The sequence below is a fragment of the Myotis myotis genome, unplaced genomic scaffold (genome assembly GCF_014108235.1).
Source record: "Myotis myotis isolate mMyoMyo1 unplaced genomic scaffold, mMyoMyo1.p scaffold_m19_p_12, whole genome shotgun sequence".
Lineage (NCBI taxonomy): Eukaryota > Metazoa > Chordata > Mammalia > Chiroptera > Vespertilionidae > Myotis > Myotis myotis.
Window position 1 is genome coordinate 57622628 of NW_023416316.1, and position 15312 is coordinate 57637939.

The 15312-nt window shown below is 39.2% G+C and overlaps 1 protein-coding gene across 13 annotated transcripts in view; it reads left to right on the forward strand.

The window, feature by feature from the left end:
- The window catches only part of CNTLN (centlein), a 262113-nt gene that overhangs the window by 228317 nt on the left and 18484 nt on the right, over positions 1-15312 (forward strand). For 12 of the 13 annotated variants that reach the window (XR_004971322.1, XM_036331217.1, XM_036331215.1 and 9 more), the window contains 2 exons: positions 409-546; positions 1543-1728. Coding sequence is in view for 11 of the 13 variants with exons in the window: in XM_036331217.1 (XP_036187110.1) it covers positions 409-546; positions 1543-1728 (324 nt within the window). In the remaining 2 variants the exon portion in view is untranslated. Of the gene's footprint in view, positions 1-408; positions 547-1542; positions 1729-15312 lie in introns of those variants that run through there. The other variant, XM_036331227.1, reaches the window with a different exon arrangement.

The following is a 15312-nucleotide window of genomic DNA, read 5'->3' on the forward strand; positions in this document are numbered from 1 at the left end:
ATCACTTTACTTTTATTCTTAAAAGTACATGTAATATTGGAGAATACAATAATTAATTATCCATAACTTAGCTTATTTAAGAATCAAAAACAACCATTCCTGCTTAAGGAGGTTTACGTTAGTAATTAAAGGAAATGTAGTTTAAATTAGTACTGTATTTTTAGGTGAAAGACTACACATGCCAGCATTTATCTTTGGTGCAATATTTAGTTTTGCTATTGATTTAAGGACTATTAATCTCATTTATAATATTAGTTCTACAAATCTTATACTTGAAATTGATATTATTTATGAGAAACCAGATGAAATTAGACTTACTCATGTGTTCATTTGGTTTCTGTTGAAACAAAAAGTATACTATTAGAATGCCTTTACCAATAATGATTACCTTTATGCTTTTACTTCTAGGTAAAGACATTGACTGAAGAGTGTTCCAACAAGAAGGTATCAATTGATTCACTAAAGCAAAGACTTAGTGTCGCCGTTAAAGAGAAGTCACAGTATGAAGAGCTGTATCAGAAAACTAAAGAGGAATTAGAAAAAAAGGTATGCTTTTAGGACACTTTAGCTTAGAAATGGAATATAACAATGTCTTTTTTATTTTTTAAATTGTCATTTTTTTTCTCCCCCAAACTATTATGAGCTACTTAAATGTTTCAGATAAATGCAAAGAATACTTTATCTCTACGTGAAACACTGAGAATCTGTTTTCATTAAAGGTACTGCTACATTAGAGAAACAGATTTTGTGTCTTGATAATCTACATATATATATAAAAAACTAGAGAAATATGCTAATTAACCACGATGCTGTAACGGGTCAACGGACAGGAGGAGGTTGCGCGCGTTCAGTGTCGGGGGCGGAGCTGCAGGGGCCTGGGGAGGGAGGCAGGGCCAGACTGGAGGGTGGGTGGCGCCCTGCGATTTTGAATCGCTCGCTGGGCTCCTAGTTTCTCATAAATGAAAACTATTATTAATAACTGGCACAAGTAGATATAAATTAAGTCCACCTAAACTTACAAACTCATTTAATATTTCCATTTGCTATATGAGATTTATTATTTTTAGAAAGCATAAGTTAATTTTTATGATGAATATATAAGGATATGTACTCACATCCTAGCTGGTTTGGCTCAGTGGATAGATCATTGGCCTGTGGACCAAAGGGTCCTGGGTTCAATTATGGTCAAGGGTGCCTACCTTGGTTGCAGGCTCCTCCCCAGCCCGGGCCCTGGTTGGGGCGCATGCAGGAGGCAACCAGTCGATGTATTTCTCTCACATCAATGTTTCTCTCTGTCTTTTTCTCTTTCTTCCACTCTCCCTAAAAATCAATGGAAAAATAACCTCAGGTGAGGATTAACAATAAAAAAGAATGTGTGCTCAGGCTATTTTGTTGAAAATAAATAAATACAACCATCAGTTTTACCCAAATAAAATAAATACACATATAGAGAGTCATGAAATCCTTTATCTGACATGGGTAACTACCTCTTCCAAATCTGCTTATGAAATATCTTTGTTCCATGACTACTGTATTTTGCAGGATCTCAAGCTTTCTCTCCTAGTATCAAAAATAAATGAGACTGAATCTGCAATGGCAGAAATTGAAACAGCAGCTTCTAAGCAGCTTCAAGGATTAGCATTGCAAAGTGAGCAAGCCCTAGAAGGTGCACAGAAGAAACTGCGGATAGCCAGTGAGAAAGTGGAAGAGTTCACCTTATTTGTGAAGGTTTGGATTACTTGTGCATTACTAACTTGTTCTTTTCTTCTGACAGAGTGGGCAGTGGCCTGCTTCAGATGATTTGGGCAATACTTTGAAGTTTCTTTCTGCTTTCCTAAACCACAGAGCATCTTCTCCTACCTTACTTGCCACATTGTTGAAAAATTTCTCTATAAAATATTTATTTTTATAGCTTGAGTTTAAAATTTTCTCTTCTATTATCAGTACTCTTTTCTTAACGTCAGTTTAGCTGTGAAATTGCAGTAATCTCATAATCAAGGCAGGTAGTAAGATGAAAGAATTAAGTAATTTCCATTGTACTGCCTTTTTGAAAAATCACCCAAGCAAAAAGACACCTGAACCCCAATCCACATGGAATCCATTGAGGATTGGCAAATGACTTAGCAGAACAAAAGGAGGACAAGCCCAAGTGCCTGCAAAGGATGCCAGTCCAGAAGCTCTCTGACAGCTGAAGAACCCAGAAACGCTCAGGAATTGACTCCATAGGCAACCACCAGAGCAGAGGGCAATGGGGGAAGGGCAGATACAGAGCTAAACAGGTGGTTTGTTTGAAAGTGTTTATAAGGAGCTTTCAGACCTCTGGTCTGTGCTTATAGCCCATATAGTCAGGCAGTCTTCCTCCCTTCACCCCTCTGGAAAAACCGAGCAGGAGCAGCTCTGCGTTCAGAGAAACAAGGTACTGAGAGCCAGGAATCTGTGATTGCTGTGCCCCTTTTAATCTCACTGTGAGTTGTTTACACCCCTGTTTAGTACCATTTATTCTGACTTAAATTATATTTAGCAAACGGATCTATTGCCACTAGATAGATTCAGAGTTTCTTAAAGTGAAGGACATATTTTACTAATCTCTGCTTCCACAAAGTGTAACATAGCACCTTTCAGAATCGCATGCAATAATAATCACTAGCTAATGAAATTAAATTTCCATTAGGAATGTGAAAATGTAATAATTGTCCTTTTGGCATTTAAAAAGAAGTTTGACTATAGTGGGAGAGTGACTCTTTTCATCTGAAATTACAATGTTCTTTTCTTTTTTTTGAGCAATCTTGGATAAGATTAAGTTTCTCATACCACTTTTTTCTTCAAATGGCTTGAGTATTAAAAACTAGCATATCATATCAGTAGGAATTTACTTAAATATATAAAATATTTAATTTTTGTAATCTTTATAAAATGAAGTTAAACCGTGTCCTCTGATAGAATAAAATGACATCACCGCTGTCTCTTTCCCAGATAACCCTGCCATTACTGTATGTGCATAATTATACTTGTTGCATTTGTAACATATACTAAAGTATATTATTTTATATATATTGGTATTTTACTTTTCTCCTTTTTTGGTTTCTCTCTCCAGATAGGTCAGTAGTTTGGCATATCTTATGCTCCTAGTTGAAAAGGTCCTCTGGTCAACATATAGTACAGTATTTATAATAGTTCCCTTATCTGCTTAGGTATTGATTGTATTTATAGGAAATAATATTCCTGGACTCATAGATTGAATATAAGATTGCAAATAACTGGATTTTATATATAATGCTATATTCTTCATTCCTCTAAAAATAGGAGTTTAAACATTTTATGTGAGTATTAATAGTGCTCCATTTAGAAAAAATCCTTTTGTTTCTTTGGAATAGATACTGTGGGAGTTTTCTCATTTTAAAAATAACTACAAAATGAATGAATTATCTCTTTTATTTCTATAATGAAAGTTTCAACTGCTGTAAAGTCAAACCAATAATGCTTGACTCAGAGGAACCTAAATGATTGCAGAGTATTAATTTAGTAAACGTAATTTCCCTTTTCCAGATTTAAAGTATCATTTCTTCCAAATGCTGTTGAATACTCTCGCTATTTAACTTATGACAAGTACTCTCATTGAATATTGTCAGTAATTCATGATGTAAAACTATATTCATTATGACTTTTAGCTTCAGAAACCTTTGTTTTCTTGTTTTATATTCATCTGAGGGTCTTGTTTGTTGTATTTTTAGCCAAGATACAAAATATGAAGTACATAATTATAAGATTTATTCAAAATGTTAATCATTTTTTTCTGAAATATTCTTTTAATTGGTCCTTTTTAAAAAGAAGAATTGATAACCAGAAATTTCTTAAATAGAAAAATGAATTTTATGACTAGAGGTTTTTTGACCTTCATGATAATGTAATGGGTGTACCTCTTCACATAAAATAGTTTAGCAAAAATTATTTTCTAAAATCAAATTTTGTATTTATGTCCAAGGATATGAATGATATTTAATGATAAAATGCATATCTAATCTCTAGTTGCTCAAGAGTAACATTATTGGTCCTTTATATTTTTCAGCAACAAATAATATAGAGTGTATAGATGTCTTAGTAGGTAAATTCAAGATTGCTGTAGTTTCATGGCTTTTTGAGTAAGTATCCTCCTATATAATAAAAGCCTAATATGCTAAGTGTCTGGTCATCTGGTCGGCCGTTCAACCAATCAAAGCATAATATGCTAATGATATGCTAAGGCTGCTCAACTGCTCGCTATGACATGCACTGACCACTAGGGTGCAGACACTCTGACCAGTAGGTTAGCTTGCTGCTGGGGTCCAGCCAATCTGAACTGAGCAAGATGGGCTGGACACACCCTGGAACCCTCCAGCAATGTTGGTCCCTCCCAGCTGGCCAACCTCCCACGTCCCTTCTGGCCCTGATTGTCCACCGGGGGGGGGGGGTCCCTTGGCCTGGTCTGCACCCTCTCACAATCCGTGACCCCTCGGGGGATGTCAGAGAGCTGGTTTCGGCCTGACAGCGGAATGACCGGTTGCTATGATGTGCACTGACCACCAGAGAGCAGACGCTCAATGCAGGAGTTGTCCCTTGGTGGTCAGTGTGCTCCCACAGGGGGAGCACCGCTCAGCCAGAACCGGGCTCACAGCTGGCGCGGCTGCAGCAGCGCTAAGGATGTCCCACTGACAGATTAAGCCTGCTTCCCACCTAAGCCGTCAGTGGGACATCCCCCTAAGGGCTCCCAGACTGCAAGAGGGCGCAGGCCGGGTTGAGGGCCCCCCCCCAAGTATACGAATTTTGTGCACCAGGCCTCTAGTTTTTATCATAAAGAGCCACCAGCAAATTAATGCTGAAACCAGAAACATTGGCAAAGACTGGATCATTGGTTCAGAGAAATGAGATGACATCATTCTTCTCTTCCTTGCACTTATGCCCCCTAGGACCATAGACATGCTCAGGAGTTGTCATCTGAGGCAGCATACCATCAGTGGCTTTCTAAATCCTACTGCGTTACATCTAAGCTTAAACCTTTTTTTAAATTTAAGACTTTTCATAATTTGACTCTATCTTGCTCAGAATTGAATCTTCCTTCCCACTGCTCTCCATCTTCCATTCATATTGTGCTCATTACTGCCTTTGCTCAAGTTCTGCTTTTCTCTTGACATACCTTTTCCTCTTTGTTCTTTGCTAAATCCTGCATGTTTAGTTCAGTGCCTCCCTCTTTCATGAGTCCTTTCTTTAACTTTGTGGTTAAGAGGTAAGAGCCCTACTCTGCCAGTTATTGCAGGCAAGTGACTTAATCCTCTGCACCTCAATCTCCCCATTTATGGAATGAGTGTAATAATGGAATATACCTGAGATGAGCGTTTAAATAAGTTAACACAGATAAAGCATTGCCCATTATACCAGAAGTGCTATCTAAGTGTCAGCTAGTAGTAGTGGTAGTAGTAGTAGGACTCTCATTTATCTCCTGAATATTTATTGTATGTACCACATAAATTAACATGTAACTATGAACTCTTGTATTTTTCTTTTTGTGTCAAGTAGATTGTAGCCAATGTGAGAAGAGGGGTGTTATCATTCCTTATCCCCAAAGAACTGACCCAAAGTAGGGCTCACTAAATTCTTGAGGAATTGATTTTATATCTGCTAGAATGGTACTAGACACTAAATCCCTGCTCAGATGGAAAACTCTGTGAAGGCCAGAGTTGCATTCTTTATGAGCATAAAGAATGTACATAGCTTCTACATGGAACACTGTGATCACCAGGACCCATTCTGTGCAGAACTAGTAGGGTATCATGTACACAAAAGTACTTAATAAATGTTATTAGTAGTATTAATGGTAATAATGTTTATTCTGGCCCTGTTGTGGAGTCTCTGTTCCCCTTATTCCTTTCATTTATTCATAGGGAACAGCAAGATTATAGAGGTGGAGTGGCCATCTGTTCTAGATCTAGTCTTGAATATGGAATTTTGCCCTGGGGTAAAATCAAGTGCTTTGAGCATCTGGGCTGGATATATGTGGCAGAGTTGAGCTTTGAATTCTCCTACTAACTGAATAAAACACACAAGGGAAATTTCTAGAAGTATTTGCTCAGTTTGATTGAGCCTTGATATAGGCTTGTTAATGGGCTTGTATGTGAGAGTCATATGCCAGATTTCATCTTCTCAGTGGTTTGTGTTAGCTGTGAAATAAATATCAGCTAAAGAACAACATTTAGCCTGAAGCTTAAGTCATTTAATTATCAATATGTACTTGCTTTAGTGAGATTTAGTAAGATGTTTTGGGCATATAAATTTCCTGCTTCTTTAGTGAGAACAGTTGTGGAGCATTATAATTTTATTTTTGCATGTATAATTGTTAATACTTTGGTGTGCTGATCTAGTCTCTTACAATTTTTTTCTGTTCTTTTTTTTCCAGCTTTATTGAGATATAATTGACATGTAACATTGTTTAAGTGTAAGGCAGTGATGGCGAACCTATGACATGCGTGTCAGGTGACACGCGAACTCATTTTTTTGGTTGATTTTTCTTTGTTAAATGGCATTTAAATATACAAAATAAATATCAAAAATATACATCTTTGTTTTACTATGGTTGCAAATATCAAAAAATTTCTATATGTGACGCGGCACCAGAGTTAAGTTAGGGTTTTTCAAAATGCTGACACGCTGAGCTCAAAAGGTTCGCCATCACTGGTGTAAGGTATACAATGTGATGATTTGATATATAAGTATGTATTATGAAATGTTTACCACAATAAGGTTAGTTAACACATCCTTCACCTCATGTAATTACAACTTTATTGTTGTAATTATGGTAAGGATATTTAAATATACCCTCATAGCAGTTTGCAAATATACAATATAGTATTTTTAGCTATAGTCACCATACTGTATATTGGACCCCTGGAACATACTCGCCTCATGACTGGAAGTTTATACCCTTTGACCACCATCTCATTTCCCCCACCCCACCCCAGCCCCTGGCAAATAACCATTCTACTCTCTACTAGTACTTCTATGAGTTCAGCTTTTTTTTTTTTTAAATATATGTTATTGATTTTTTACAGAGAGGAAGGGAGAGAGATAGAGAGTTAGAAACATCGATGAGAGTGAAACATCGATCAGCTGCCTCCTGCACATCTCCTACTGGGGATGTGCCCGCAACCCAAGTACATGCCCTCGACCGGAATCGAACCCGGGACCTTTCAGTCCGCAGGCCGACGCTCTATCCAGAGTTCAGCTTTTTAAGATTTCACACATAAGGGAGATCATATGGTATTTGTCTTTCTGTCTGACTTATTTCAATTAGCATAATGCTTTCAAAGTCCATCTGTGTTGTTGCAAATGGCAGGATTTCTTTCATTTTTATGAATGATTACTATTTCACTGTACTTATATATGTATGTACCACATTTTTGTTATCTATTCATCTATTGATGGACACTTAAGTTGTTTCCATATCTAGGGTATCCTATATAATAAAAGGGTAATAAGCAAATCGATCAAATGGCGGAACAACTGGTCACTCTGACGCGCACTGATCACCAGGGGGCAGATGCTCAATGCAGGAGCTGCCCCTGGTGGTCAGTGCACTCCCACAGGGGGAGCACCACTCAGCCACAAGCCGGGCTGACGGCTGGCAAGCGCAGTGGCCCGCCTCCTTGGCAGCACTAAGGATATCTGACTGGTGGCTTAGGCCCACTCCCCATGGGCCTAAGCCACCAGTCAGACATCACCCGAGGGCTCTGAGAATGTGAAAGGGCACAGGCCTGGCTGGTTGAGGGACCCTCACCCCCACCCCCAGTGCACAAATGTTGTGCACAGGTCCTCTAGTTGTGAATAATGCTGCAATGAACATGGGAGTGCAGATACCTTTTTGGAGTCTTGATTTAATTTCCTTTGGATATAACCAGAAGTTGGATTGCTGGATCATGGTAGTTCTATTTTTAATTTTTGAGGATCCTCTGTACCAGTGGTTCTCAACCTTCCTAATGCTGCAACCCTTTAATACAGTTCCTCATGTTGTGGTGACCCCCCCCAACCATAAAATTATTTTCGTTGCTACTTCATAACTGTAATTTTGCTGCTGTTATGAATCGTAATGCAAATATCTGATATGCAGGATGTATTTTCATTGTTACAAATTCAACGTAATTAAAGCATAGTGATTAATCACAAAAACAATATGTAATTATATATGTGTTTCCCGATGGTCTTAGACGACTCCTGTGAAAGGGTCATTCAACCCCCAAAGGGGTCACGACCCACAGGCTGAGAACCGCTGCTCTATACTGTTCTCCATAGCGGTTGCATCTATTTGCATCCCCACCAAATAGGGTTCTCTTTTCTCTACATCCTCGCCACCATTTTTTATCTCTTGTCTATTTGGTAATAGCCATCCTGACAGGTATGAGGTGATATCTCATTGTGGTTTGGATTTGCATTTCCCTGATGATTAATGATGTTGAGGACCTTTTTATGTACTTTTTGGCCATTTGTATGTTCTTTTTTTAAAAAAATAATTATTGTTGAAAGTATTACATATGTCCCCTCTTTTCCCCAAGTGACCCCCCCTCCAGCCTGCTTCCCCCCACCCCCGCCACAGGCCCTCACCACCCCATTGTCTGTGGCCATGACCCAAGCATATATGCATACAAGGTTCTAGGTTGATTACTTCCCACCCACACACCCTCCCCCACTTTCCCTCTGAGATTCCCCACTCTGTTCCATGCTTCCATGTCTCTGGATTTACTCTGTTCATCAGTTTATTTTGTTACTTAGATTCCACAAATGAGGAAGATCACTTGTCTTTCTCTGACTGACTTATTTCACTTAGCATGATACTCTCCAGATCCCTCCATGATGTCTCAACAGGTAAGAGATTATTCTTTTTTACTGCTGCATAGTATTCCAGGGCATAAATGTACCACAGCTTTTTTATCCACTCATCTACTAATGGGCACTTGGGCTGTTTCCAAATCTTAGCTACTGTAAATGTGCTGCTATGAACATAGGGGTGCATATATTCTTTCTGATTGGTGTTTTGGGTTTCTTAGAATATATTCCTAGAAGTGGGATCACTGGGTCAAATGGCAGTTCCATATTTAATTTTTTGAGGAAACTCCATACTGTTTTCCATAATGGCTGCACCAGTCTGCAGCCCCACCAGCAGTTGTATGTGTTCTTTGAAAAAAAAATCTATTTAGGTCCTTTGCCCACTTTTAAATTGGGTTATTTGGGGTTTTGTTAGTGAGTTGTATGAGTTGTATGTAGTTTGAAATCAGAATGTGCAATGTCTCTAGCTTTGTTCTTTTTCAAGATTATATTGGCTATTCATGTTCTTTTGTGGCTCCATATAAATTTTAGGGTTGTTTGTTCTGTTTCTGTGAAAAATGATATTGGATTTTTGATGGGGATTATATTGAATCTATAGGTGGCTTTGAGTAGTGTGGACATTTTAACAATACTAATTCTTCTGCTCCACAAGCATGGGATATCTTTACATGCATTCGTGTTATCTTCAGTTTCTTTCATCAATTTCTTATAGAACTTTTACTTCCTTGGTTAAATTTAGTCCTAATATTTTATTGTTTGGGATACTATTATAAATGGAATTGTTTTCTCTTTCAGATGTTTTGTTGTTAGTGGTTAGAAACACAACTCAATTTTGTATGTTGATTTTGAGAGCTTGTTTGGAGGTTCTAGCAGGGGAGCGCAGCTACTCGTATACCCTTGACCGAAGACCGGTCCTCTCCTTGGGGGGGGGGGGGGAAGGTCGTCCTCTTTGACCGAGCGCGCACCTTCGGGAGGGACGCACATGGATCGGTGAGGGAGGAGGGGGACACCCGCCTAGCCAGCCATCAGCCGAATCAACCCTGGCGATCAATGGGGTGACAGATGTCGCAGCCAGATCGCCCTCACATCCTGTATGTTGATTTTGTATTCTGCAACTTTACTGAATTTGTTAACTGTATCTAACAGGGTTTTTTATGAAGTCTTTAGGATTTTTCTATATATCATATCATGTCAGGGGCAAAGAAATATAATTTTACTTCTTCTTTTCTGATTTAGATGCATTTTATTGTTTTCTTGCCTAATTGCTCTAAGATTTCCAATTCCATGTTGAATAAGAGTGGTGAGATGGGCACCCTTATCTTATTCTTGATCATGGAGGGAAAGCTTTCAGCTTTTCACCATTGAGTATAATGTCAGCATTAGGTTTGTCATATGTGGACTTTATTATATTGAGGTGTGTTCCTTCTACACCCATTTTGTTGAGAATTCTTTTATCATGAAATGATGTTAGACTTTGTCCATTACTTTTTCTGTATCTATTGAGATGATCATAGGATTGTTATCATTTCTTTTGTTAATGTAGTATGTCATATTTATTTACTTGCATTTGTTGATTCATCCTTATACTTCAGGGATAAATACTTGTTCTACAGGTTCAGGAAATGCAAATAAACAAGAAAAATATATAATTATAAGAATGGATACAGTCAAAGTGATTGTCAATGGCATATTTGTGTACTTAGAAAATCTAAGAGAATAAAATCATAAACTATTAAAACTAACCAGAGAATTGAGCAACGAGTTCAAAAAAGATCAACATATAAAATAAATTTGTTTTTACAAATAATAATATTTTAAAATGCTATTTTAAATTTGTATTTACAATAATAAAAAATAACTATTAAATACCTAGTAGTAAACCTTTTAAGAAATGAAGAAACCTATAAAGCAGATGGTAAAACACTGAAAGACATAAAACAGAACTAAATAATTGGGGGAAGTACTGTTTTTCCGAATGGGAATAATCAATATTGCAAATGCTAGAATCCATTCCAAAACTAATGTAAATGTCATTGTTATCCAAATATTGACAAACTGATTGCAAAAAAAATAAGTAAAAGAATGAAAATGACCAAAGAACTAGAAGTATAGCAGGGAGAGAAGGATTTTCCTTAACAAACATCATTGAATGCTATAATGCTGTAGTAAATACAATAGTGTGATTAGTGCACAAACAGGTGCATACAGTTTTGAGAGAATACAGTTCCAACATTTTACAATCCCACCAACAGTGCAAAAGTGTTCCAATATCTCTATGTTCTTGCCAACACTTGTATTCTGTTTTTTAAATAGTAGCCATCCTAATGTGTGTAAGATGATATTGCATTGTTTCGAGTTACATTTCTCTGATAAGACATGCTTTTTTACATAGGAAATCCTAAAAATTTATGAAACAACTAGAGGCCCAGTGCACAAAAATTTGTGCACTTGGGGGGGGGGGTCGGGGAGGGTGTCCCTCAGCCCGGCCTATGCCCTCTCACAGTCTGGGACCCCTCAGGGGATGACCACCTGCTGGTTTAGGCCTGCTCCCTGGGGGATTGGGCCTAAGATGGCAATCAGACACCCCTCTGGCTGCCCGGCAGCCCTCGGGGGATGTCCACTTGCCAGCGGGGAGCAGACCTAAGCTGCAGTCAGACATCCTTAGCGCTGCTGAGGAGGCAGGAGAGACTCCCACCATCACCGCTGTACTGGCAGCCATCAGCCTGGCTTGTGGCTGAGCAGAGCTCCCCCATATGGGAGCTCACTGACCCCCAGAGGGCAGCTCCTGCATTGAACGTCTACCCCCTGGTGGTCAGTGTGTGTCATAGTGACCAGTCATTCCCAATCATTCTGCTGTTAGGGTCAGTTTGCATATTACCCTTTTACTATATAGGATAGAGGCATGGTGCACTGGTGGGAGCCGGCTGGTTTTCCCTGAAGGGTGTCCCAGATTAGGGTGGGGGTCCTGCTTGGGTACCTGACCAGCCTGGCTGAGGGGCTAATGACTGTTTGCAGCTGGTCACACCCCCTTCAGGGTGGGGGTCCCCACTGCGGTGCCTGGCCAGCCTGGATGAAGGGCTGATGACTGTTTTCAGGCTGGCCACACCCCCTTCAGGGTGGGGGTCCCCACTGCGGTGCCTGGCCAGTCTGGGTGAGGGGCTGAGGGCCGTTTTCAGGCTGGCCGGTGACTGAAGCTCCCATCCTTTCCTTTTCTTCTTCTTCTTTTTTTTTCTATTCTGGGATTTATTTACCTTCTATAATTGAAACTTTGTTGCCGTCACTGGAGCTGAGAGCTGGCTCTTGCTCGCTCCAGCTCTGAGGCCACGGCCTGCTGAAAGCAGGTATCTGGGGTTTGTTTAGCTTCTATAATTGAAACTTTGTTGCTTTTGGAGCTCAGAGCCTGGCCACGGCAGTCGAGGAACCTTGGATTCCTCCACCACTGCAGCAAGCAAGCCTTCTGCTCGCTTCAGCTGCGTGGCTGCCGGCCACATTCTAGGTTTGGGGATTGACTAAGAAGGGACATGGTGAACTTTCTGGAGTAATGGAAATGTACTTTGACCTGGGTGTGGGAACCCAGTGTTTTCATTTGTCAAAAGCTCACAAAACTATACAATAAGACTTATGCATGTCACTGCATATAATTATTGTATCAAAAAGTAGTAAAGAGAATTATATATAAATATTGATCTTTAATTAATAATGTATTTGGGGGAACTATGCATTTCTTTAAACTTTTCTGCACATTTGAAATTTTTCACAATAATTCAAGAAAAATGCACTTTGGAGAATTTTGACTTGATTACAAAGGGGTAAAATAATCTCTCCCATTCTCTCCCTTGGAATCATACAAAAGATAAGGAGAATTAGAAACAAAAATTCAACTTCTTTTTACAGAAAACCTAGGTCAACTAAAACTCAAAACCAAGTAAGATTGACAATACGCAAAAGGAAGTAGAAATAAGACACAGGGGAAGAATACTTAGGTGCTACAGGCCTTTGAAAGACCAAGCAAAAATAGTTTTCTAAGATGCTCACATGAGGTACAGACCTTAAATCCTGTGCTTGAAACAGTAGAATGATCTGCTATGGTTCGTGCTAGGATCTTCCTAGAAGCGGTTTGTTTTCAAGGAGATGAAAAAGCAAGCAGGGCTTAAGGAAGAATTACATAGATAAGGCAAATCTGTAGGAGGCTTCTTTTTTCATAGCAGCCAAGAAAAAAGAGTCCTTACATTATAAAACAAACAAACCATAACAAAAATGACCTCGCTAATAGAATTTATCAGAAAACAATTAAATTCAGGTGTAAAATTTCATTAGTCTGGAACATAGCACAGACCCCTATGCCACATAACTTTCCTCAAGTAGTTGATCTAGGAATAACTTTTCTTATTCAAAACTGAGTCCTGGAAAATGTAGCTACATAGTTTCTATAAAAAGATATTAGAGCAGGGGTGGGCAACCCCTGGCACGCGTGCCAAACATGGCACACCAGTAACTTTTGCTGACACACGAAACCCTCTCTTAGAATCTTCCATTTACAATTCTTTTCTTAATATCAACTTTTTTATTTTTCAGATAAATTCAGTGTAGGTGCATCTTAGATGAATAAATAATTTTACATAACAAGTTATCTTAAAGACCATAGAAATGGATTGACGAGAGAGGGGAAGAGCATTTCTATGCCTCTGCCTTAACTCTCCCTGCCTTCCTAGATCCGACCAGTGTTTTGGTTTCATCCACATAACGCTTGTGAATCTTTGTTCTCAGTGATGAATTTTGTTAAGTCTCCTAATAGGAGTAGCCTGACGGATGAAAGTAGTAGCTCGTGCATATCTCTGAAGGTCACGAAATATAAACCTGATGTAAAATCTCTGTCATCAGTGATGCAGCAGCAAAAGTCCCACTGATAATATCAAACGGAGTCATAAAGTTTTCTGTCGGACTATCAGTGTACATGTATACATTAAAAAATAAATGAATGTATTTTTCATCATCATATACTCTGTTTTTGTTGCTCGAATGAATTTTATTATTTTTTCAAGGTTCTTCACATACATACACCTTAAGAGATATCAAGTAGGCGTAACATGTCCTCAAAAAATTAGGGTTGGCACGCAGAAGAATTTTGAGTCAGAGATTTTGCTGGTTTTGGCACGCACTCACAAAATGATTGACCACCCCTGTATTAGAGTATGAATGGAGAAAATAAACAGGAAAAGTGAATGGCAGGAAAAGAAGTTTCAGCACTGATAGGGTGCCATTAAGCATATTCATACTTAGTATAAGTTACAAATATTAATGAAATAATTTCCTCTTAAAAGTACATGTTGCCCTACCCGTGGTCAGCAAACCGCGGCTTGCGAGCCACATGCGGCTCTTTGGCCCCTTGAGCGTGGCTTTTCCACAAAATACCACATGCAGGCGCTCACGTATAGTGCGATTGAAACTTTATGGCCCATGCGCAGAAGTCAGTATTTTGTGGAAGAGCCGGTATTTTGTGGAAGAGCCACACTCAAGGGGCCAAAGAGCCACATGTGGCTCGCGAGCCACGGTTTGCCAAGCCGCAGTTTGCCAACTACTGCAACTGGTTTGGCTCAGTGGATAGAGTGTCGGCCTGCGGACTGAAGGGTCCCAGATTCAATTCTGGTCAAGGGCATGTACCTTGGTTGCAGGCACATCCCCTGTAGGGGGTGTGCAGGAGGCAGCTGATCGATGTTTCTCTCTCATCGATGTTTCTAACTCTCTATCTCTTTCCCTTCCTCTCTGTAAAAAATCAATAAAATATATATTTTTTAAAAGTACATGTTTAAGGTGAAAATAAATTCAGAATTTAGGTTAAAGATGGTGAGACATAGAAACAGATGAAAGCAATTTAGCAGACAAAGAACTAAGAGAAAATAGAATTATCTCAAAAAAAAATATATTGCTGGCTTCATATATCATATATATATATAAAAGCATAATATGCAAATTGACCAGATGGCAGAATGACCAGTTGGCTATGACGTGCACTGACCACCAGGGAGCAGACACTCAATGCAGGAGCTGCCCCCAGCCTGCAGGCCCCGATCACTCAATGGGGAATAGGGAACCGGGGGTGGGTGGTGGTGGACGCAGGCTGCAACAGGGCCTGATCACCCAGGTGGACAGGCAGCAGCATGGTGGGGGGCCAGACTGGATGCTGGCAGCTGGGGAAGATTGGCCCTGATTACAGCCCAGGCCTAGGGACCCTCCCCATGCATGAATTTCCTATGCCGGGCCTCTAGTATGTATATAAATATGTTGAAGTTATTGTATTTAATTAAAAGAAAAACAAATTACAGATCCACAAAACAATATGAATGAATCTCTAAAACATCAGAAAAAAAAGAAGTCAGACATAAAAGAGTATGTAGTATATCATTCCATTTATATGTTATCTAGAACAAGCACAATTAATATAAGATGATGTAAATCAGAACAGTT